The sequence below is a fragment of the Salvelinus fontinalis genome, chromosome 13 (assembly GCF_029448725.1).
Source record: "Salvelinus fontinalis isolate EN_2023a chromosome 13, ASM2944872v1, whole genome shotgun sequence".
NCBI classification, from domain to species: Eukaryota; Metazoa; Chordata; class Actinopteri; order Salmoniformes; family Salmonidae; genus Salvelinus; species Salvelinus fontinalis.
This window is the reverse complement of record NC_074677.1, coordinates 17,663,015-17,689,444: the sequence shown is the minus strand read 5'-3', so window position 1 is coordinate 17,689,444 and position 26,430 is coordinate 17,663,015. Positions and strand designations below refer to the sequence as shown.

Below are 26,430 nucleotides of genomic sequence, written 5' to 3'. Positions count from 1 at the left end.
GTGTGGTATCAGGAAAACCACTTCTCACTCAACATCAACAAAACAGAGGAGATGAATGTGGACTAAAGGAAACAGCAGAGGGAGCACCCCCCTCTGGGACAGTATCAAAATCAAATCAAATCAAATGTATTTATATAGCCCTTCTTACATCAGCTGATATCTCAAAGTGCTGTACAGAAACCCAGCCTTCTGACACGCCAAAAATGCAGCCTTTTTGATTACATTTGACACTTCACGGCCACCAGAGTTTGACAGTTTGCATTGAATTGTGGGTCATATCAACCCCGCAAGTGACAAAAGTCGTTCAGTCGCTCCCTCAAAGTAATTTGAGGGCTAATAGGGCAACATTATTGAGTTGGACCTCCACTTTAGATGGCAATCAAACTACATCTGGTTTTGACGGGGATTCCCCCAAGGGAAAGTGGATAGTGCAAGGGCTGAGGGGGTAAAAATAACGTTTGGACTGCAGCCACTGTTTTCAAGCCACATCGATACCGAAGTGACTTTTTGCCGTAGCAGGTTAGGAGAATTAACATAGCAGGTTAGGAGACAGACATTACGGTTAGGAAAAGGGTTGGGTTAGCGAAAATACTCTCCTACCCTTCTACGAAAACCACTTTGTATAGAAGTAGCATGAATGGTATTTATTTGACACCTGGGTGGGAATGGGAACTGTGTGATCAGTGAGAAAGATACATTTATGTTATGTAAATAAATAAATACATGTAAATGTAAATAAATGCATGCGTACAAAGAGCCAAAGATAATATGGCTAGAATGAAAACATTACCCTGTTAAACCTGTTAGACAACTTGACTACAGTAATCAGGAACATGCACAGATAGGGCGCTACCTGTGCAGAGCACATGCCCCTTTGCACTTCTAGTCTCCAAAGTGCCCTTTTGGGTGGTGGTATAATATCCCCGCAAAAATGTATATATATATTTTTTTAAAGGCTAATTGTTTTTCGAAACCCACTCCCGCAAGTCATCGTCAAGTTCGCCACCCCCGCTCCATCCGTTGGTTGCGCCTGTTGATCTGCCCTGTATGGAGCTCTCGCACGCTCAGCTTTCTACACTCATGGCATTCTCTCAACCAGCTTCATGAGGTAGTCACCTGGAATGCTTTTCCTACAGTCTTGAAGGAGTTCCCACATATGCGGAGCACTTGTTGGCTGCTTTTTCTTCCCTCTGCAGTCCAACTCATCCCAAACCATCTCAATTGGGTCGAGGTCAGGTGATTGTGGAGGCCAGGTCATCTGATGCAGCACTCCATCTAACTCCTTCTTGGTCAAATAGCCCTTACACAGCCTGGAGGTGTGTTTTGGTTGAAAAACAAATTATAAATCAAATCAAATCAAATTTTATTTGTCACATACAGATGGTTAGCAGATGTTAATGCGAGTGTAGCGAAATGCTTGTGCTTCTAGTTCCGACAATGCAGTAATAACCAACAAGTAATCTAACCTAACAATTCCACAACTACTACCTTATACACACACGTGTAAAGGGATAAAGAATATGTACATAAAGATATATGAATGAGTGATGGTACAGAACAGCATAGGCAAGATGCAGTAGATGGTATAGAGTACAGTATATACATATGAGATGAGTAATGTAGGGTATGTAAACATAAAGTGGCATAGTTTGAAGTGACTAGTGATACATGTATTACATAAAGATGGCAAGATGCAGTAGATGATATAGAGTACAGTATATACATATGAGATGAGTAATGTAGGGTATGTAAACATTATATTAAGTGGCATTGTTTAAAGTGGCTAGTGGTACATTTTTACATAATTTCCATCAATTCCCATTATTAAAGTGGCTGGAGTTGAGTCAGTATGTTGGCAGCGGCCACTAAATGTTAGTGGTGGCTGTTTAACAGTCTGATGGCCTTGAGATAGAAGCTGTTTTTCAGTCTCTCGGTCCCTGCTTTGATGCACCTGTACTGACCTCGCCTTCTGGATGATAGCGGGGTGAACAGGCAGTGGCTTGGGTGGTTGTTGTCCTTGATGATCTATGTGGCCTTCCTGTGACATCGGGTGGTGTAGGTGTCCTGGAGGGCAGGTAGTTTGCCCCCGGTGATGCATTGTGCAGACCTCACTACCCTCTGGAGAGCCTTACGGTTGTGGGCGGAGCAGTTGCCGTACCAGGCGGTTATACAGCCCAACAGGATGCTCTCGATTGTGCATCTGTAGAAGTTTGTGAGTGCTTTTGGTGACAAGCCGAATTTCTTCAGCCTCCTGAGGTTGAAGAGGCGCTGCTGCGCCTTCTTCACAACGCTGTCTGTGTGGGTGTACCAATTCAGCTGGTCCGTGATGTGTACCCCGAGGAACTTAAAACTTTCCACCTTCTCCACTACTGGCCCGTCGATGTGGATAGGGGGGTGCTCCCTCTGCTGTTTCCTGAAGTCCACAATCATCTCCTTTGTTTTGTTGATGTTGAATGTGAGGTTATTTTCCTGACACCACACTCCGAGGGACCTCACATCCTCCCTGTAGGCCGTCTCGTCGTTGTTGGTAATCAAGCCTACCACTGTAGTGTCATCCGCAAACTTGATGATTGAGTTGGAGGCGTGCATGGCCACGCAGTCGTGGGTGAACAGGGAGTACAGGAGGGGGCTCAGAACGCACCCTTGTGGGGCCCCAGTGTTGAGGATCAGCGGGGTGGAGATGTTGTTACCTACCCTCACCACCTGGGGGCGGCCCGTCAGGAAGTCCAGGACCCAGTTGCACAGGGCGGGGTCGAGACTCAGGGTCTCGAGCTTGATGACGAGTTTGGAGGGTACTATGGTGTTAAATGCTGAGCTGTAGTCGATGAACAGCATTCTCACATAGGTATTCCTCTTGTCCAGATGGGTTAGAGCAGTGTGCAGTGTGGTTGCGATTGCGTCGTCTGTGGACCTATTGGGTCGGTAAGCAAATTGGAGTGGGTCTAGGGTGTCCGGTAGGGTGGAGGTGAAATGGTCCTTGACTAGTCTCTCAAAGCACTTCATGATGACGGAAGTGAGTTCTACGGGGCGGTAGTCGTTTAGCTCAGTTACCTTAGCTTTCTTGGGAACAGGAACAATGGTGGCCCTCTTGAAGCATGTGGGAACAGCAGACTGGGATAAGGATTGATTGAATATGTCCGTAAACACACCAGCCAGCTGGTCTGCGCATGCTCTGAGGACGCGGCTGGGAATGCCGTCTGGGCCTGCAGTCTTGCGAGGGTTAACACGTTTAAATGTTTTACTCACCTCGGCTGCAGTGAAGGAGAGCCCGCAGGTTTTGGTAGCGGGCCGTGTCAGTGGCACTGTATTGTCCTCAAAGCGAGCAAAAAAGTTATTTAGCCTGTCTGGGAGCAAGACATCCTGGTCCACGACGGGGCTGGTTTTCTTTTTGTAATCCGTGATTGACTGTAGACCCTGCCACATACCTCTTGTGTCTGAGCTGTTGATTTGCGACTCTACTTTGTCTCTATACTGGGACTTAGCTTGTTTGATTGCCTTGCGGAGAGAATAGCTACACTGTTTGTATTCGGTCATGTTTCCGGTCACCTTGCCCTGGTTAAAAGCAGTGGTTCGCGCTTTCAGTTTCACGCGAATGCTGCCGTCAATCCACGGTTTCTGGTTTGGGAATGTTTTAATCGTTGCTGTGGGTACGACATCGTCAATGCACTTTCTAATGAACTCGCTCACCGAATCAGCGTATTCGTCAATATTGTTGTTGGACGCAATGCGGAACATATTCCAATCCGCGTGATCGAAGCAGTCTTGAAGCGTGGAATCAGATTGGTCGGACCAGCGTTGAACAGACCTGAGCGAGGGAACTTGTTGTTTTAGTTTCTGTTTGTAGGCTGGAAGCAACAAAATGGAGTCGTGGTCAGCTTTTCCGAAAGGAGGGCGGGGGAGGGCCTTATATGCGTCGCGGAAGTTAGTATAACAATGATCCAAGGTTTTACCAGCCCTGGTAGCACAATCGATATGCTGATAGAATTTAGGGAGTTTTGTTTTCAGATTAGCCTTGTTAAAATCCCCAGCTACGATGAATGCAGACTCAGGGTGTGTGGTTTCCAGTTTACAAAGAGTCAGATAAAGTTCGTTCAGGGCCATCGATGTGTCTGCTTGGGGGGGGAATATATACGGCTGTGATTATAATCGAAGAGAATTCCCTTGGTAGATAATGCGGTCGAAATTTGTTTGTGAGGAATTCTAGATCAGGTGAACAGAATGACTTGAGTTCCTGTATGTTGTTATGATCACACCACGTCTCGTTAATCATAAGGCATACACCCCCGCCCCTCTTCTTACCAGAAAGATGTATGTTTCTGTCGGCGCGATGCGTGAAGAAACCAGCTGGCTGCACCGACTCCGTTAGCGTCTCTTAAGTGAGCCATGTTTCCGTGAAGCAGAGAACGTTACAATCTCTGATGTCTCTCTGGAATGTTACCCTTGCTCGGATTTCATCAACCTTATTGTCAAGAGACTGGACATTGGCGAGTAGTATGCTAGAGAGTGGAGCGCGATGTGCCCGTCTCCGAAACCTGACCAGGAGACCGCTACGTTTGCCCCTTTTACTGCGTCGCATAGGGTCGCCGGCTGGGATCAGATCCATTGTATTGGGTGGAAGGCAAAACACTGGATCCGTTTCGGGAAAGTCATATTCCTGGTTGTAACGATGGTGAGTTGACGTTGCTCTTATATTCAGTAGTTCCTCCCGACTGTATGTAATGAAACCTAAGATTACCTGGGGTACCAATGTAAGTCCCACTATCAAGTCCCACTATCAAACCAGATGGGATGGCGTATTGCTGCAGAATGCTGTGGTAGCCATGCTGGTTAAGTGTGCCTTGAATTATAAATAAATCACAGACAGTGTCACCAGCAAAGCACCCCCACACCACCTCCTCCATGCTTCATGGTGGGAACCACACATGCAGAGATCATCCGTTCACCTACTCTGCGTCTCACAAAGACACGGCGGTTTGAACCAAAAATCTCAAATTTGGACTCATCAGACTTCCACCGGTCTAATGTCCATTGCTCAGGTTTCTTGGCCAAAGCAAGTCTCTTCTTATTATTGGTGTCATTTAGTAGTGGTTTCTTTGCAGAAATTCGACCGTGAAGACCTGATTCCGCAGTCTCCTCTGAACAGTTGATGTTGAGATGTGTCTGTTACTTGAACTCTGTGAAGCATTTATTTGGGCTACAATCTGAGGGGCTGGTAACTCTAATGAACTTATCCTCTGCAGCAGAGGTAACTCTGCGTCTTCCTTTCCTGTGGCGGTCCTCATGAGAGCCACTTTTATCATAGCATTTGATGGTTATTTTTTATATTTATATATTTTTATATAGTCTTGTTCCATCGCTGCAACTCCCGTACAGACTTCTGAGGAAGCATAACTCTCGACCTGCGCCTCTCCCGAGTCCGTAGGGGAGTTGCAGCAATGGGACAAGACTAATTACCGATTGGATATGATGAAAAAGGGTCAAAGTAAAAAAAATGTTTAAGCACAAAACAAAAACAAAAATTACAGTTGTCAGAATAATATTAATAATAATTTATTTGCTTGAGGCCCCCCCATTCTCCACTGGAGGCATAACAAATAAACAATTTTTAAAATCCCCATCAAAATCTGTCTGTTTAAATCTGCAATAACTATTTGGTCCACCTGACCAAATTCACATAGAACTGTGTTATAGATTTGTCATTCTCATTTAAAGCAAATCTAGGAAGTGGTAGATCTGTTCTATGTGCACTATTTCTATGCTTCCAGTTCTTAAGTTTAGTTTTGCCATCTTTTACTTTCAGTTTTGTAAACTTCAAACAGATGAAAATACAATATTTTTGCTTATTGAATATATATTTGAACAGCGGTTTAGACGGTACAATGATTATCTACATAATACATTGCTTGTTTTGTCACAAACTGAAATTAGGTGAATTATTCGAATTTTTACAACCAGGAAATGGCGGAGCGATTTCTGCATATTGCACCTTTAAGATAGAGATATCTACCTGTTATTTTCCTCACTGTTTTCAGACTGGGAAGTACACATTTTTCAGAGTTGTTCCGTAAATTGAAGAAAACCTGGAGGAAAAATGTAATTGTTTTATCAGAAGTGTGCTTTACACACAAAATGAACATACATCAACATGTTTTAATCTGTGATTTCCCAGCCATCCTCCCCATAGACTGTAAAAAGCATTGTTCATGCACTGTTGCACCTACGACACTAATCTAGTGAGCACTATTAGAGCTCCGCCTAAGCAAGGCATTTGATTGGTTTGACGTGTAGCGAGGTGTCACTTACACGGGGTTCCACCCCTATTTAGCTATTTTTCTGCCACGAACTTCCCCAGCCTGGTTCTCTGCGAGACTATCTTAGTAGAAACCCAGGCCCTAGGGGGATACAAAATGCATGTCTTTAGTAAAAAGACAGGTGCTGCTGAAAATACTTCCATTGTCATCAAGGCAGAGGACATGTATCTGATTCACTGGCTAAAAAGAGTATAGCATGTCATTCTCTTTTTTGGCCAGACAGCATCAGATACATGGGCTACATATAGCAAGACAGAGTGGCGCTGTTTCACTCAGTTGGTTGCTTTCTCTGGTGATAGTTTCAGCCACTTGAAGGGAAGTTGGCGTGGGCACAGTGCACTTTTCAGATCCTGGAATTATTTTGGGATGAATGTGCGAAGGTAACCTACTTTTTGAAGTGATTTGTTTGACAATCAGATGAAAACATCAAGACTGGTTGTGTTCATGGCAAATTAAAAGGTTATACATTTGACAATGAAATTAGGTCTTTACTATGAAACACGAGGGGCTGGGGGTCTCAGACTGGTCTCTGCCTGGGGCCTCCAAATCCACCCGTGTGTGTAGCTAGCTACCTAGTTTAAATATCAACAGTACTGCCACAGCAGCATAACATTTCATTAACACTTGACTTAGCCTACATCAACAATATTCGGTCTGGTTGGCTACAGCAAAAAGACATAGGTTAATCACAATCAGTAAAATAAATTGAGCTCGCTAACTAGCAGATTTATATCAATCAACGATCAGCTGATAGCCGACCCTCTTTTCCACGATGTCATTCATGTATTTAGGAGGCACTAACTAGCTTGCTTACAATTTGTGATGAGTGTGTTGTTGCAGAAATAGGCATATGATAAAAAATGTAACATTTTTACTACATTTGGTATGTTATGAATTTCGAGATATGAATTCTGCAAGTAAAATAATTTATCAAGTGGGGGGGGTGCCCTTTTCCCCCATTTTGAGCACCTGCCCCCTGAAAGGTATATGTAACAGTATTGATTCCGTCCCTCTCCTCGCCCCAACCTGGGCTCGAACCAGGCACCCTCTGCACACAACTGACACCCACGAAGCATCGTTGCCCATCGCACCACAAAAGCCTCGGCTCTTGCAGAGCAAGGGGAAAAACTACTTCAGGTCTCAGAGCGAGTGACATCACCGATTGAAACGCTATTAGCACGCACCGCCGCTAACTAGCTAGCCATTTCACATCGGTTACATATGCATGGCTCTGACTGTGATGCTATCATAGCCTGGTGCCAAATTTGTGTCTGTCAAGTCCCATGGTTGTCACGTTTAGCAATGGTAGCCGGCTAATGCCAAGGATGATGAAAATGACACTGATCATGTTTTGGGGGACACATTTCAGTACGATCTGTGGTAGATATGAGAATATAGCACTAAAGCAAATCCAAGGCATTTATTTTCATAATCATTATTATGGGTGAAAAAAAGCAGAGGCATACTCAAGGTGTTGTTGGTATTTATTTAACACTGTCCGGTACAGTTTTTCTGTTCCAACACAATCATCGGAAGACTACCATTCCTTGTAAAATGCATTCATCTTTTTTAACCAAAGCATTTGTATTAAGAGGGATGTTGAATAGTGTGCAGGACATGTTACCTTCCCTGTTCTTTTTAGGAACAATTGACAGAGGTTTGTCTTAAACATCACAAGTGGGTTAAGTATTGAATAACATTGGTCAAATAGTATTTTTGCTCTATGTAACAAAAGACAATTCACACCAACTGCACAGACAAAGACAAGTGAGACAAAAAAAAAAAAAAAACACTGACACTTTGTCCCAAATAGCATCCTATTCCCTAAAAAGTAGTGCCCTATATAGGAAACAGTGCCATTTGGAACAAATCCTGGATGTACACAACAGGGTTTTAGTGTCTCAGAGCTACTGCTGCTTAAGTGAAGGACCACAAACCCATAATAATATATCTTAAACACTTCCCTTCTTTGTCAGAGGGTTTACAATGAGAGAACTCTCCAGTACAGAGGAATATATCACCTTCGCCAAGGAACGTTGTGATCTGTGTCGTGCAACAGCCCCACATTGTGGACAGAAATTAAACTGTTTACTAACTCCTGCAATGCCCTTTTTTGACCAACAGTATCTTATTTTCTCTTATCCTTATTGAAACAAAGATAATTAAATTAAAGTGTTTACATGATTGTAGTGAAATACAAATGCACAACAGAGCTATCCCATTTTAACATTTTGCAGACTCTACCTTAAACTTGTTATACTTTTATTCTAAACTGGGCCCTGTATTCCAAAATAATTTATCATCTGAAGTGGTCCTGTAAAAGTAGCATATCAACTGTAGCGTGATTTGACCTCGTGTGCCGCCTCACCTCAACCATAGCACATCTACTGTAGGGGAAACAAGGTTGTGAGGATAGCTATTTCAATAAAATATTTGTTGTTGCGTTCCATGCCTTCTTATGCCTCAAACTCGAGTCCAAGACCGAGCTTGTGCCCACCAGCGTTAATGTTTTTCCCATCCAGGAGAGCAGAGAGGGTCAGCTTAATTCCTGCAGACAGAAAGACAAGGCATCAGCAAGGTGACTTTGGCAGGAGTTACAAGTGACAAGATCAGGTCTCATTGACTGGCTGAGGAGGTCAAGTGACAAGATCAGGGCTCATTGACTGGCTGAGGTGGTCAAGTGACAAGATCAGGGCTCATTGACTGGCTGAGGAGGTCAAGTGACAAGATCAGGGCTCATTGACTGGCTGAGGAGGTCAAGCGCATACAGTGGTTTGTTCTTTAAAAAGTTGTAGCGTACTGCAGCACAGCTTGAGTGGTGCCGCAGAATTCTACAGCAAATTATTTAAGTGCCAACCACTGGTACAATTAATGCTAGTTAGTGCTAGTTTGACCACCAGAGGGCATCTTTGAGAAGCCTTTGATAGCCTTCAATAGTGGCTGTACTAGAGAATTTAAAACCTTTTTTGTAAGAACATAGTATATGGGACTGATTTAGACATTTTGCATGATTAATATTATGGTGTCTCAATTCTAAGAAAAACGAAAAACCCTCTGGGTTTCCATTAGGATGGAACGGAAAATATGGCGCTATACAACGTGACGGTCGGGAGTAGGCTTCAGTACTGGGCTATTTAGCTAAAGAATCGCAGTGTCGTGCGGGCACACGTGAGACCGTGGTTCAATTCGCCGACGGGGAGGAAGGAGTAGGCTGTTCTTGTAAATAAGAGTTTGTTCTTAACTGACTAGCCTAGTTAAATAAAGGTTTCACTAAGAGTATAACATTTCTACACCCTAATTGTAGTCTAACCAATACCCAAACGGTGATTCAGTGAAAATAAATATCGCATTGATTTATCAAGACCAGTCCCCATGCTTGCTTCAGAGCAGCGCGAAACGGTGCTAAAATAGTTGTAGGCTATTGCTTCAAATCCTATTGCTTCTAACTTCAATATGCTCTTTAAATAAATAAGATCTACACCACTTTAACAGCACATTACGCAACACTAGTGAGACTCATGTCGCCTACAGTATAACTTGACTCTCCGCCAATAATTACATATAGAGGATTGGAGGATTCTGAATTAAAACCAAAAGCCGCCTCATGGGTCTCCCGGTGGCATCCGGCACGGGTATCGAACCTACATCTGTAGCAATGCATGTTGCACTGCGGGAGCCCCCATCCACAAAGTATCAAAATACAGAGAGGTGTTGGTAAAGGTATATTGTGCTGCTAATCGGGCTACAAGTGTTTGAAAACCAGTTTTCAAAATGCCATCAGCTGTCTATCACTACTGTAAATAAAAAAACAGCATCTTGTTTACATTATTGTAACCACAATGTCACAAATCATTTGTATCTACAGTTGAAGTCAGAAGTTTACATACAATTAGGTTGGAGTCATTAAAACTCGGTTTTCAACCACTCCACACATTTCTTGTTAACAAACTATAGTTTTGGCAAGTCGGTTAGGACATCTACTTTGTGCATGACACAAGTAATTTTTCCAAAGTTGTGGGAAAATGGCCTAAGGACAACAAAGTAAAGGTATTGGAGTGGCCATCACAAAGCCCTGCCCTCAATCCTAAAGAAAATTTGTTGGCAGAACTGAAAAAGCGTGTGCGAGCAAGGAGGCCTACAAATCTGACTCAGTTATTCCAGCTCTGTCAGGAGGAATGGGCCAAAACGCACCCAACTTATTGTGGGAAGCTTGTGGAAGGCTATCCGAAACATTTGACCCAAGTTAAACAATTTAAAGGCAATGCTACCAAATACTAATTGAGTGTATGTAAACTTCTGACCCACTGGGAATGTAATGAAAGAAATAAAAGCTGAAATAAATCATTATCTCTACTATTATTCTGACATTTCACATTCTTAAAATAAAGTGGTGATCCTAACTGACCTAAGACAGGACATTTTTATTAGGATTAAAATTTCAGGAATTGTGGAAAAACTGAGTTTAAATGTATTTGGCTAAGGTGTATGTAAACTTCTGACTTCAACTGTACCTTTCCAATTACTTTTAGAGTTTGGGATTAATTTGATTAATATTATGGTGTTCTTATTCCAAGAAAAATGAAAAACCCTCTTGCTTTCCATTAGGATGGAACGGAAAATATGGCGCTGTACAAAGTGACGGTCGGGAGTAGGCTACCGTACTGGGCTATTTAGCCAAAGAATCGCCGTGTCGTGCTGGCACACGGGAGACCGGGGTTCAATTCCCCGACGGGGAGGAATGAGTAGGCTGTCCTTGTAAATAAGAATTTGTTCTTAACTGACTTGCCTAGTTAAATAAAAGGTTACACTAAGAGCATGACATTTCTACACCATAATTGTAGTCTATCCAATATCCAAACGGAGATTCAGTCAAAATAAAAATTGCATTGATTTATCAAGACCAGTCCCCATGCTTGTTTCAGAGTAGTGCAAAACGATGCTAAAAATAGTTGTAGGCTATTGCTTAATCCAATTGCTTCTAACTTCAATATGCTCTTTAAATAAATAAGATCTACACCACTTTTAACAGCACATTACTCAACACTAGTGAGACTCATGTCGCCTACGATAGGCCTATAGTATATTGAAAAATTTAACGTGACTCTGCCAATAATTACATATAGAGGATTCTAAATTAAAACCAAAAGCCGCTTCATAGGTCTCCCGGTGGCGGCCGGCACGGGTATCAAACCTGCATCTGTGGCAATGCATTTTGCATTGCGGTGACATAGACAGCTGTGCCACTGGGGAGGCCCCATCCACAAAGTATCAAAATACAGAGAGGTGTTGGTAAAGGTATTGTTTTGCTAATAGCCCATAATGGGATATTATAATTCTGTACATGGTGTCCAGGTCAGGAAAACCAAAACATGTATTTATTAAAGACTATCAGAATGAATGTTTGTACATAAAGCCATGAATGAGTGAGTCACTCATTCATGGTAATGTGTAGGTGATAAAATAACGATATTTTGAAGATTATTTAGTGAATGATTGTAATCTGAATAAAGGCCAAAATAATATTTGTAAAGGCCAAAACATTTTATTTCTGTTTTTAGAGGGAGAGAAACGCTGGCCATTTGTGTGCTGCCCTATGGGACTCCCAATCACGGTCGGATGTGATACATAATAGTGGATACAGCTGGAGAACTGCAAGGAAATCCCATTGTGCGCCACTCGGGAGCCATGACCCATATGACCAATATATATTGTCCTGCTAATAACAGGGTTAATAATATCTGTGAGAATATCCAAGGGGCTTTTATATAATTCTAAATTAATAATAATCGTTTTGTTTAAAAAAATAACTATTTTGGAGATGATTTTGTTTTCAAATAATGTAAAATGAGAGAGAAAAAGGCCACTCCTGAACATGGGGTGAGACTGTTACTAATTTGTAAATAAAGCCAGTTTGTTATTTAGAATTATTTATGTTTTTAGAGGGAGAGAAACCAAAAACCTAGTAATCTCATGGGTCTCCCAGTCGAGGCCGGCACGGGTATTGAAACAGCATCTGTAGCAACACACTGCAAACTGTCTTAGACTGTTGCACCACTCAGGTGCTGTACAATGTGACCGGTTGGGAGTGGCCTACAGTACTACAGTAAGAGCAAAATAATCCTAATAAAGTAAAAACCTTAGTGTAACAACAGTTTTGGTAAGTAATACTGAAGTCGTGCACAATTATCAGTTTCTATTTAGGTTTATGTCGCCCATTCATTGTCAGTTAGAGACACAGTAGGACCCCAAAGCATAATCAGTGCTCTAACTCCCCCTTACGCTGGTGTGGAGCAATGAAGTGGTGACGCAGTGTATTGTACTAAATGACAAATGACTTCTAAGTACCGCAGCATAACCGCAACACTTTAGTGGAGCAACTGTACACTGCTGTTCTGTCCTTTCTGCCCTATATACAGCAGAAAGACATTTCAACTGCTTTTTACTGCACGTTTCATCAAGACGTCACTGGCATGGAGGAAAGTTGTAAAATAAGTTTAATAATAAATGTAAAAAATATACTCACCAGGCTTCAGAGTCTGAGTGTATCCCAGGCCAACAAGACTAGAATTGTTCACTTTGGCCTGTAGAAGAAACAGGAAAGTGGTCATGAAATACCAACATTTAGGATTCAATCAAAAGGTACTTAAATACAACAATGCTTCAAGAAATAATGTTAAACTGATTAGCCTAGCAGCTCTCTCTACTCGTGCCCTGAACATGACCCCAGGCAGAGGTCAAGTCTCAGCCAGTGAGGACTAGCTTGTGGCCTCTTACCGAGAAGGCTGCGTCGGCATCGATCTGGTACTTGGCTGCGATGCCAAAGCGAGTGTTGCTGTTGCCAGCGGTCCAGGCCAGGTTGACTGCTGTCTCCAGCTGGTCGTTCACCTTCTGGTAGATGGACCCGCCAAACTCTGTGCCATCATTTCTGTTATAAAAAACAAGCGTATTCATCACTATGAGGGTGATACTTTGAATACAGAAGGCTGTGGAAACTAGCATGTATGTATGTATGTATGTATGTATGTATGTATGTATATATTGCAACATCCAAATCCATTCCAATAGACATAGCATACCAAGACCTTGTGCATTTCATTTAAAAAAAAGATACTGCTTTACAGAGTTTCCATGATCTATACGAAAACATGAATTACCCATCACATGAATTGCAATCAGACGATCAATGTCACAATCTTAACTATCAGACCTACAGGTAACTGCCAAAATAATGGAAACACCTGAGTAAATGATGGATACAAAGTATATTGAAAGTAGTTGGTTCCAGAGATGGGGTTTCTGAATGAATCAATTGACATCCCATCATGCTTAGGGTCATGTATAAAACAATGCTGACCATTATTTTGGCTACCATGGCTATGCCCCCATAGGATGACAATACGCCTATCCACAGGGCACGAGTGGTCACTGAATGGTTTGATGAGCATGAAAAAATGTAAACCATATGCCATATGCCATATGCCCGTCACCAGATCTCAACCCAATTGAACACCTATGGGAGATTCTGGAGCGGCACCTGAGACAGCGTTTTCCATGACCATCAACAAAACAGCAAATTATGCAATTTCTTGTGGAAGAATGGTGTTGCATCCCTCTAATAGAGTTCCAGACACTTGTAGAATCTATGCCAAGGAGGATATAAGCTGTTCTGGCCCAACACCCTATTAAGGCACTTTATATTGGCGTTTCCTTTATTTTGGCAATTACCTGTATATATCAAGGATGAGCTGTCAAAGGACTAAAGAGCAACGTCTCAGAGCTAATTGACCTTGTCAAAACAAGTGATCATGACTGGGAGGACAGGTCACAGCAGGAGGATAGCTTACTATACTATCCACCTCCCTCTTCTGACAAAGCCCGTTCACAAATCCCATCACCGTAGGATACAGTGGGACTAAAATAACTGCCAGTCTGCATCTGAGGGGGCCAGACAGAGTGCTTAGAGTTGCTATTGTCCAGACAAGGTCAGCTCTCAAAGAGCTGGAAACAACATTTTACTCACTAGTGGTTTAAAAGGCTTGGTTGGTTGGAACATGGTAGGTCTGATAAATAAATATGTGTATGTGACCAATAACATTTGATTTGGTGCTTGCAACATTCAGTTGAGGGTATTACTCCTGAATGAGTCACAAACAAAATGCTTCATCACTGTAAATCGACCCTAAAGACCATGTTCAGGGTCCTTAAGCACCATCACTGGATTACTGTCATTGTTGTTAAGGCCGATCACTGGCTTACTGTCATTGTTGTTAAGCCCCACGTTACTGGCTTACTGTCATTGTTGTTGTTGTTGAGCACCCGTTTTACTTCCATTGTTTGCTGAAGCACAGAGGCCTACCTGAACCACATTTCCGTATCTATTAATTTAATTCCATCTACTTACACATTCGTGTGGAGCTGGAACTCGTCGGTCTTGTAGCCCACGGCAAAGTTGCTCTGGGTGACCCTGTTCTTCCCGGCCTCGAAGGTCACCTGGTAGCCGGCCAGCCAGCCCTCGTAGCCCACCACCGCCACGCCGTGCACTGCCGTCCCGTTGATGTCATAGTCCACATCACAGCCCAGGTTGATGTGCTCCCTCTTATAGCCAGTCTTGATCTTACCACTCTTCTTGCTAAAGCAGAGAGGTGAGGGATGGCGGAAGGAACTTGTCAGTGTGAGGTAACAGTGTCAAAATGGCAAGATACATTCAATGACCTATATTCAGCAGGAAATTCCTTTTCATCATGTATTGTGTGATGACATTTATTTCAATTCATTAACAATGTGAAGCAATTAAATGCTACCTTCACTGAATTAAATTGGATAGTCATTTCTTACCCAGTGTTCGGCGAGAAGGAGGAATCAAACGTCAATTTAAGCCCTTTGGCCAACTGAGGGGAGAAAATGAGAGATGGAGAGGAAAGCATGAATGAATCAGAATTAAAGAGTAACTTTCATGAAGAAGAAAAGATTATAATTCAAAACCAGATGTTTTAGCCTTAGTTAGTGGTCTTCATTTTGACAGTACATTGCATAAGTGATATATTTTGGTCTTTTAGTAGTAAATCTAGCTCTTTTTGCTCCTAGCTGTTCAACTCTACCATTGAAGTCTTGATGTAGAAGCACCTAACATCATCTCAAAGGAGGGGTTCGGTATGAAATACACTCCCTTCTACTGTAGATGTGCTGGGTGGTACCACTTCAATGCTTACTATAAAAGCAGGTGACAGCGTGCCTTATTTGGCAATGGTCTTGGTAAATGGAGTGTGCCAATATATTTAGCATGATGCTTCCTTGCCTAAATTCAAGGTTTTTGCTTACCGTTTCATACACATCCATGTGCTTTAACGGGGAAAAAAGTAGGCTATGAAGATTATACGTTTATATTCGTAGCTACAACCATCGTATCAACGAGTAGATTTTCCCCCCAATTGCTATTACTGATTGAGGCGCAGTCTGCAAAAACACTCATATTTCAATGGGCTGGGAGTTCTAATCCACATGTAGCAGATGACTTACTAGTTCATCCTTTATTTACAATAGTCATCCCGTGCCCACACACTTCTATTTCTGAAAGGTTAAAGCATACCTGTGAAAGGGTTCGCCCTGGTAGTAGTTGTATGTTTTTATACAGTTAATTTGACCGTTAGAAAAAGAGGTACTGCGTAAATACTGCAATGTGGGTTGGATTGAGCCCCTAAACTTAATTGTCAAGGTGATAATTGTATTTTTCTTCCCAACACCACAATAAACGTGAGTCCACATTTCAAATATATTTTTTTATGCACCTCATGAGGGATTCAAATTTATACCGCCAGTGGCAATAGTTGTCAGAAACTCAACGGCATACCACTGTGAGCCAAAGGTCCAGAGACGTATTTCCTTGTGATGCACATCATTTTATTATCAGAGCGCACCAGTGGACTTCAGGTAAGTATGCTTTAGCGAGAAAGTTGAGCTAAGGTACAATTACATTCACCCACCCCAAAATGTATATTTATGAGCAATTCCCCCTACCCACAACTTCATCTGAATGCATTTTTTTAAGGGGTTGGACAAAGGATGATATTGGGGTTGAGAGTTACCCTTTAAAAAGAGGTCCCAAACAGTCATTCTGATTCCCATGTAAAATAGTGACTAAAAGCCTTTGTAACTAAAATATCACCCGTAATATTTGTTTTGGATAGAAATGCTATTTGGGGAAATAGTCTCTCATGGCTAACTACCAGGAAGTTTGAAAAGACAGGCTAAGTGGGCATGGAGCTTATATTAATGAGCTCACCTTAACTGACAGCTCTTTGAAAACACCTATGTCAAGCAACTTGGACGCAGTGAGCAGTGTTGCAATAAAATCATCTCAAGCGAATTTGGTGAGACACAAAACAACTCAACATTGAAATTGCATCAATGGTGTTCTTTTTTTATACATCTACCATTTGGCATGTCTCTTGTGATGCGGTTCACAGCAGCACTGCCAGATGTGTTGACATGAATACTGTGTCAGAGTTTTTGTTCCATGCTGGCTGAAGACCTAGCTAGCCAGTAACTAGCTAATACCAGACACAGATGAAAGGGGAAACATAAGTATGTTTGCCATAGATGAATAGGGAAAACTTTTAATTATATTAGCTGACACCTTACAGTCAAATTTGGGCACCAGTAGAGTAGCTATCGAGCTACATAAAACCACACCCCTCTGCAAATACGCCTTCTCCAATGTTGGTTACAAGGTGCTACTTATTTAAATGAGGTATGATAATATAATTTTACCATTGGTGCATTAAAATGAGAGTTATGGTGATGTCACCTTATCCTCTTAATAATCCTGCCTCCTGAATCCAAGTGTTTGACACAGGGGAGAGGACCAATAACTTTATGATCAAACTTTAACCAAATGTAGAAGCAAGTCATGTGTCATACTTTGATGTGGTTTCATCCAATTTCATGAAAAACATTTAGACTGTTCATGACCTTAAATGAATTTCTGAGACAGTTGGAAAGAATGATTAAAAGATTGTGTTGTGTAATTAAAAGGTATATTGCTATGAGCATTTCACCACTTAACAGGGTGGCGGGGTCCATAGGGAAGTGATACTCCCACACACCAGACTAAACATGTGAAATTATGTAAATATAGGCCTATGCCTATTGCCATAAAACAGGGGTGGGGAAACTCCAGTCCTTGAGGTCCTGATTGGTGTCACACTTCCCTACCAAACACAGCTGATTAATCAAATTGCATTCTAAACTGAAGATCATGATTGGAGTCAGGTGTGTTAGCTGGAGCAAAACTGTGACACCAATCAGGCCCTCGAGGACTGGAATTTCCCACCCTTTACATAAAATATATAATAATTCAATGAAACTGCAACAAGTCAGTGAGTGCTGGTCTTTTTTATATTTACACTATGAGATTCAGTGGAGGCTGCTGAGGGGAGGACAGCTCATAATAATGGCCGGAACGGGGCAAATGGAATGGCATCAAGCACCTGTTTGATGCATTTGATACCATTCCACTGATTCCGCTCCAGTCATTACCACGAGCCCGTCCTCCCCAATTAACATCCCTGTGATGGGATTACTCCTTGGTTTATAGCCTCCTAACAATTGCTGATTGAAGAAAACAGAGTTGAGTACATTGCACTCTGATCTAAAGAACACCTGATCCTGACCTGGTCCTCCACAGTGATCTCTGTGCCCAGAGTGTTGTCAGTGTTCCACTTCTCAGTGAAGGTCAGCCCATGCTCCGCCCACTTGTACTTGGTCTCCAGGGTGCCAGCCACTTTGCTGGTCTCTGTGTTGGCAGAGCCTGTGCTGGTGAACTCCTGGGATTGGAGTCAAACAGAGGTCAAAGGTTAGATGTGATCATGTTATAAAGCAGTGAGGATTTGGATGGTTGAGGATCACATGGGCCAAAAATGATCAGTGTGTAGACTATGTGTTTGAATGTATTCGAGTATAAATGTGTTAGTTTGTTTTCCTTTGCAGCTAGTAAAATAATCTAAAGTGAAGCTGACAATCACAGAAGTCTTTCACAGTTTTCAATGAGCAAGATAACTAGAGGCCCTCTAAGTTGTATGATGACAGAGGGCTAGATAACTACTTAATTTATAGCACTCTGAGTCAAGTGCCTCTTTTGGCTCCAAGGGGTAATCGGACCAACTCTGATGTGGAACTCACCAGTCCATTCTCTGACTTGGTTTTCAAGTCCAGCTTGATGAGACCAAAACCTGAGAGGCATGGAAGAAAATTAAATCAAACTGTTGTAATTACACAACACTCTAGGAGTGCTCTTCAAACTGATGATACCTTTCTGTTCAGTTAATTATTTTCACTAACATTCCTGGCAATCCGTAAACACGTGGCTTCTAATTATTTCCATAATACACATGCAGTCTCATGGAGACTTATTTTACCACCTCATAAACACATAAACCACTGTTCAATAAATCCCTGTCTGAGAAATACTAGCCTAGAACTACATCTATTAGAACTATTACATAACATTGACTGAGTGAGTGTATTGATTTGATGCGGTATATACGCTAGAGAGTACATTATCATACCAGGCATCAGCCACAGCCCCAGCTTGCTTCCCATCCCCCTCTCAGAATCAGTGTGCTGGTCCACTGGGCAGTCTCACCCTTGCCCTAGGAAAGTTCTATGGCTAACCCCAAGTGCTATTCAAGGCCCATTTACCCAGGAATCCCCATAGTACAGCCTGAGCCTCACGGTCTCTGTGCAGCGGTGTCTCCCAGTCAATACACTGCCCAAGGACAGCCAGTCTAAACTAGAGAATTCACCAAATAGATATAAAACTAGGCTAAAGTCCATTCCTCATTCTCTGCAGGACAGGAGAAAAGGCTGAGTAGATGGATAGTGAGTAGAAGTACTGAGGTACTCACCATATCCCTTGGTGAAGACATCCTTGGCGGACTTGCCAAGGTCAACATAGGTAGGAGGAACGGCCATTATCTGTTTAAAAAAATCAAAAAAATTTTTTTTAAAGCTTTGTGTTTGGCTAAAGCAAACACAGAGCAATGAGACAGATATTTCAAAGGATGTATAAATGTGAAACAGCTGTTCTGTCCACTATGACTAATTTGTTCCCTTTTGAAAGGACGGGCTGTGGTTGATCTTGGTTTAGTTATAAAATATTTGGCACAAACCTCCGTGCAACGCCAATGACATAAAGAACTAGTAGTGTGCTGGGCCTTCAGTGATACAACAAGGAAGGCTGGGGAGAGAACACGTGGGACGTGGGGAGAAGGGGATGGACGGAGGTCATTGATGGATAGGGTGGGCCGATTGGGGAAGCAGGCAGGCATGTGCACACCCATGCCTGGACGGACTCACCCGTTTGCTCTGACTCGTCAGAAAAATAACACTTGCCGGGATAGAGATTTCACAACAGTCAAAATGAATACACTGGACCATCTCAATAATAGACAAGTGATTTCTAAATTGCAGATTAGATTCGTTTTATTATTGGATTGACGACCTCCACTCCACTATGTAAGTGGGTAGAGATTTCCATGTTAAATAACATAAGAAAACACCTGCTTGTTGCAGATTACAAAAGACGCTGGCAGATTATTGGGCGGTTTAACAGACAAAGAATAAGCCTAATCCTGGAATTAAAAGCATTTTCAATTGACATTCTCCATTGATCTTGCTTTTTAGTCCAAGACTTGGCTTAAACTGCACACTTGTCCTCTACCCATGTGTGCACAATGCTAATTTGCAGATAGAGTATAGCACAAAGACCTATTTTGTACATCAGCGTGTGCCACACAGCCTACAGCCACAACTTCAGGGCTCCCGAGTGGTGCAGCGGTCTAAGGCACTGCATCTCAGTGCTAGAGGCGTCACTACAGACACCCTGGTTCAAATCCAGGCTGTATCACAACCGTCCGTGATTGGGAGTCCCATAGGGCGGCGCACAATTGGCCCAGCATCGTCCGGGTTTGGCAGGTGTAGGCAGTCATTGTAAATAAGAATTTGTTCTTAATTGACTTGCCTAGTTAAATAAGAGGTTAAATTTAAAAAATATATATATATATATATATATATATATATATTTTTAAATCACCACAACTTGACAAGGTAAAAATCTGTTGTTCTGCCCCGGAGCAAGGCAGTTAACCCACTATTCCCCGGGTGCCGAAGACGGGGATGCCATAATCGACATTTACCCGCACCTCTCAGATTCAGAGGGCTTGGGTTAAATGCGGAAGACACATTTCAGTTGTACAACTGACTAGGTATCTTCCTTTCCCCTTAATCTTTGGTGCAGCAGGTAGCCTATTGTTTAGAGCGTTGGGTTAGTAACCGAAAGGTTGCTGGATCGAATCCCCGAGCTGTCAAAGGTAAAAATGTCGTTCTTCCCCTGAACAAGACAGTTGGCCAACCGGGGAACAGTGGGTTGTCATTGTAAATAAGAATTTGTTCTTAATTGACTTGCCTTGTTAAAGAAAAATGTACCTTTATTCTCCCTGTGGTAAATAAATGCATGATTTAGTGACACCCAACACCAAGCATTACACAACCTTTATTTCATCACACTGAGGTTAAATAATACGAGCCCCAACAAGCCCACAAAATTAACTATAATCTCTAGTGACCAACAGGCACTTGCTCAGAGGGGACAGGAAGTGTCAAGCATTCCAGAACACATACATTACACACATCCTGATCTCTCTCACACACACGAAGCAGCATTGACACTAGTGATGCACCGATATGACATTTTTGGCTAATACCGATATCCGATACTTTGAAATGTTCTTACTCTTTCAAAGGACTGCTCGACTTGTTGACTGCTCGATCCACACAGCAGACATTGTGGGCTAGGTTAGGAATGCTGTGTTGTACATGTAGCTCAACATTTTACGTGGCGTCATTACGTCATGCACCTTATATAGGTATGCACGTTATATGGGTATGCACGGTAGCTTTGACATGGGTTTTTAACATAGGTGTTAAACTAGACATCGGGCCGATACCTATGTTAGCCTTTTTAGCTAATAATAGGCATATACAGATATATCGCGCATCCCTACAACTATTCTCTAAACATTTCTTGTTTTGTCAAACTGAAATTAGCTGAACTATTCGAATTTTAGCAACCAGGAAATGGCAGAGCGATTTCTGCATATTACACCTTTAAACTTCTACTTGGTCACAATCCCGGATCCGGGAGCACCCTCATCAGTAAAAAAGCTGACTAGCATAGCCTAGCCTAGCATAGCGTCACAAGTAAATACTAGCATCTAAATATCATTAAATCACAAGTCCAAGACACCAGATGAAAGATTCGCATCTTGTGAATCCAGCCATCATTTCTGATTTTTTAAATGTTTTACAGGGAAGACACAATATGTATTTCTATTAGCTAACCACGATAGCAAAAGACACAACTTTTTTTTCCCACCATTTTTTTCCTGCATAGGTAGCTATCACAATTTCGACCAAATAAAGATATAGTCACTAACCAAGAAACAACTTCATCAGATGACAGTCTGATAACATATTTATTGTATAGCATATGTTTTGTTAGAAAAATGTGCATATTTCAGGTATAAATCATAGTTTTACATTGCAGCCACCATCACAACTCTCACCAAAGCAACTAGAATAACTACAGAGACCAACGTGAATTACCTAAATACTCATCATAAAACATTTATGAAAAATACACAGCGTACAGCGAATGAAAGACAAAGATCTTGTGAATCCAGCCAATATTTCAGATTTTTTAAGTGTTTTACAGCGAAAACACAATATAGCATTATATTAGCTTACTACAATAGCCAACCACACAACAGCATTGATTCAAGCCAACAATAGCGATAACGAATAAACCAGCAAAAGATTGTCATTTTTTCACTAACCTTCTCAAACTTCTTCAGATGACAGTCCTATAACATCATATTACACAATACATATAGAGTTTGTTCGAAAATGTGCATATTTAGAGGCACAAATTGTGGTTATACAATGAGAATAGTAGCCAAGCTGCCAACAATATGTCGGGAGAAATCTTGGGAGAGGCACCTAATCTAATCAGTAACTAATCATAAACTTGACTAAAAAATACAGGTTGGACAGCAAATGAAAGATACATTAGTTCTTAATGCAACCGCTGTGTTAGATTTTTTAAATTAACGTTACTACGACATACAGCGTGCGTTAAAGCGAGACCGCACCGAAATTAATGGCGGAATAGTATTTTTACATTTTCCAACAGAACAACGAATTAACATCATAAATACTTCTTACTTTTTGATGAGCTCCCATCAGAATATTGGGCAAGTTGTCCTTTGTCCAGAGGAATCGTTGCTCGGTTGTAGATTGTCGCCTTCAACTTTGGAATTAGCAGTAAACATTAGCCATGTGGCAAAGACGTGTCCAACTCACTATAACGCAGCACTAATAAATATCCGAAAATCGCAATATACTGATATAAACTGATATAACTCGGTTTAAAATAACAACATTATGATGTCTTTAACACCTATATCGAATAAAATCAGAGCCGGATATAGCTAAGGGCTATAACGGGAGCTTTCTAGAACGCCATCCTGAGGTCTGTCTTGCGTCATGGCGAACGAAGGAAAGACTGGACCCCACGTTCCCAGTCCATTTATATGGCCTCAGATCTACCTAGCAACTCCATTCCAATTCTCACTATTTGCTGACATCCAGGGGATGACGTATGCAGTGCATCTCAACCAATAGAAGACATGCAAATTAATAAACTGACCTCAGAACAGCCTGGCTGATTTCAGATTTCTCACTTCCTCACAGGAAAATTGCTCCAACTTGAGTTCTGTTTCACTCACAGATATAAATCAAACGGTTTTAGAAACTAGAGGGTGTTTTTTAATAATAATATGCATATTGTACGAGCAAGAATTGAGTACGAGGCAGTTTAATTTGGGAACTAAATTTTTACAAAGTGAAAACAGCACCCCCTATTGAGAAAAGGTTTAAACATAGTCTGCCGATTGCTCTGCCGTTGGTCCTTTTGACGTAGTGTGTTCAGATTTCTATCACCTGAAGCATGCAGCAGAACCATGTAAATAAGTGCATGAATTTTTATCATGTGCACATGCAGCGCTTTGACGTTTATATAAAGGTGCAATATGCAGAAATCGCTCCACCATTTCCTGGATCCAGAAATCCAATTGTGTAGATGATTATTGTACCATCTAAACCGCTGTGAAATATATTTTCAGCTGTTTGAAGTTCATTTACAAAACCGAATGTAAAACTTAACTGGAAGCATAGGAATAGTGTACATAGAACAGATCTTCTTAGACTAGATTTCAATGAGAAAGAAATGATCTAGATCAATTTGAATTTGGTCGGGTCACTCAAAAAGTTACATATGGCAGCTTTCCTGTAGAAATATTTCTTACATTCCTACCTGAAAAAGGAACAACCGCACGGACAACCGGTAAAGTAAGTTAAAATATAATTTGAGAGAGAACCTTCCTGATTCAAACGCTCATTTCCGCGGACATAGAATTCAACTCAAGATCGGGTTTCCAGGCAACCTGGCTACGTGATGCCTAAGGGGTTATGAAACAAGGTGGCAGAAGCATCACTGCTTGTGCTTGGACATCTTAAGTTTCCTTGATAGCTAGCTAGCTAACTACTGGGGTTAGCAAGCAATTGGTAGACAACGGGACAATTGCATACCTTGCAGAATTGGAGGTTATAACTAGCGGGTTTAATCAATTTGCAGAGGAAAATAGTAGCTACGTTCAATAAATCCAAATAATTGTTGGCCACACTTACAGTTGACCTCAAGCAGGGTATTAGCTACTTGAGGCCTTGTTCAGCTAGCTAGCTAACATTGCTGCATGCCTATCAGCATCTCTCCTCCTGGGCTGCTTCTGATTTCGCAGTGAATGCACGTGCCGTCTCTTGATATTTAAGCCAAGAGGTCAATGTCCATCACAACAGGGATACAATAGTGCCCCATAATAGGCAACAGTACTACATTTCGACATACCTCTGTCAATGGTTTCCAATCCTGCCTGAGAGGGATCCTGTCAACTGGACAAAGGGAGGGGTAAGAGGAGGTGCTATAGCGTCACACACTCTAGAAGTCACGCAGCCGTGTGAAAAAAGCCTTCGCCTCTTGCATTATTTGTGGCGCACGCGCTGTTGATATTTTTATTCCTGCATATCGCATCATCAGTAGGGTTAAACCCGCCGCCGTTTACAACATATCGAGGATAATCTCTTCCCACCTCATCACATATCCCCAACATTATGTGCTTATACCCAAAACCGTCCCTGGGCAATGAGTGCATTGCACAGGAGAAGAGCCAGGATTTGTGACATTGAGAGCATCCTAACTGGTTGCATCACTGCCTTTGACCGCACGGCACTACAGAAGGTAGTGCGCACGCCCCAGTACATTACTGGGTCCAAGCTTCCTGCCATCCAGGACCTCCAGGCGGTGTCAAAGGAAGGCCCCAAGAATTGTCAAAGACTCCAGCCACCCTAGTCATCGACTGTTCTCTCTGCTACGGCAAGCGGTACTGGAGCGCCAAGTCAAGGTCCAAGAGGCTTCTGAACAGCTTTTACCCCCAAGCCATAAGACTAATGAACATCTAATCAAATGGCTACCCAGACTTTTTGCATTGCCCCACCCCCCATGTTACGCTGCTGCTACTCTGTTATTATCTAAGCATAAGTCACTTTAATAACTCTACCTACATGTTTTTATTACCTCTATTGCCTCGACTGACCGGTGTCCCCGTACATTGACTCTTGACTCGGTACCCCCTGTATATAGCCTCACTATTGTTATTCTACTGCTGCTCTTTAATTATTTGTTACTTTATTACTTATTTTTCTTTACGTATTTTTTAAACTGCATTGTTGGTTAATGGTTTGTAAGTATAAGCATTTCACTGTAAGGTCTGCACCTATTGTGTTCGGTGCATGTGACAAATACATTTTGATTTGATATTTCTATAAAAGTTTAGGGATGAATGGCATTTATATCAAAAACACTGTAGGCCTCATCATGATTTTATTTATTTTGGCAAGTCAGTTAAGAACAAATTCTTATTTACAATGACGGCCCAGCCCGGCCAAACCCAGACTACGCTGGGCTAATTGTGCGCCTCCCTATGGGACTCCCAATCACGGCGGGTTGTAATGCAGCCTGGAATCGAACCAGAGTCTGTAATGATACCTCTTGCACTGAGATGCTGTACCTTAGACCGCTGCACCACTCAGGAGCCCGGTAATGATGAATAGGCCAAAACATGCTCAAAATGCTCTTGTTTTTATTGGCATCTTGTACATTCAAAATGTTGCATATTGTGAAGTGTAGGCCTATACATCACGCAGTTGCTATTTTTAAAGTAATTTTTTCTCCTCAGTGCCAGTTCTCATAGCATACTGTTTTTCTGCACCATTGTAAACCTTGTGAGTGCAGTGCATGGGTGCACAATTTTTTGTTAAATTCTGTGTAACATGTCTTCATAGAATAGTGTAGAAGTGGTTGTTTGGAACCCTGCCAAACCCCATGGCTTCCTCTGTCATAGATAGGGTGCTGCTGACAGCATATACCTCCAGGTTATCTAGTGAAAATAACTACAATGTGATACCGTCTATACCAGTTCACTTTCAATGTCATATAAATAAGTTATATTATGCTCAAGATAATAAATTGCCCTGTGTTCAGATGAGACGTTAAATGGGTGTCCTGACTCTGTGGTCACTAAAATCCCATGGCACTTATTGTAAGAGTTGGGGTGTTAACCCCGGTGTCCTGCCTAAATTCCCAATCTGGCTCTCATACCATCACGGTCACCTAATCATCCCCAGTTTACAATTGGTCGTTGCTGTAATGAGAATGTGTTCTCAGTCAATTTAAAATTAGGGTAAAAAAAAGACATTGTTATAGCAGAGATGCTGGATATAATGACGAGATGCTTGAGTCTCTGCCCTAACAATGGGATTCCTTGTCCGCAGAACGGTTGGCTGTCACTTCTATTAGATTAAATAAGCCTCACGTAGCAATTCGTTTTTACCCTGACTAAATTCAACACTCTCTCTTTGCCCCCATACAAAACTCCTCACATGCTTAATA

At 41.9% G+C, this 26,430-nt stretch overlaps 1 protein-coding gene across 2 annotated transcripts; it reads right to left on the bottom strand.

The window, feature by feature from the left end:
• Positions 1-7,777: 7,777 nt before the first annotated feature.
• LOC129868190 (voltage-dependent anion-selective channel protein 1) lies at positions 7,778-24,445 on the bottom strand. 2 transcript variants are annotated; one of them, XM_055941937.1, is made up of 10 exons: positions 24,331-24,445; positions 20,773-20,803; positions 19,214-19,283; positions 18,489-18,538; positions 17,981-18,133; positions 15,147-15,199; positions 14,713-14,940; positions 13,086-13,236; positions 12,835-12,892; positions 7,778-8,859 (listed from the first exon to the last, which is right to left on the bottom strand). In XM_055941937.1, the coding sequence occupies exons 3-10, from the start codon at positions 19,278-19,280 to the stop codon at positions 8,768-8,770; spliced, it is 852 nt and encodes a 283-aa protein (XP_055797912.1). In that variant the 5' UTR covers positions 19,281-19,283; positions 20,773-20,803; positions 24,331-24,445; the 3' UTR covers positions 7,778-8,767. The 2 variants fall into 2 exon arrangements, with proteins under 2 accessions (XP_055797912.1, XP_055797911.1); XM_055941936.1 differs by lacking the exon at positions 20,773-20,803 and having other exon boundaries at positions 24,331-24,444.
• Positions 24,446-26,430: the final 1,985 nt, after the last annotated feature.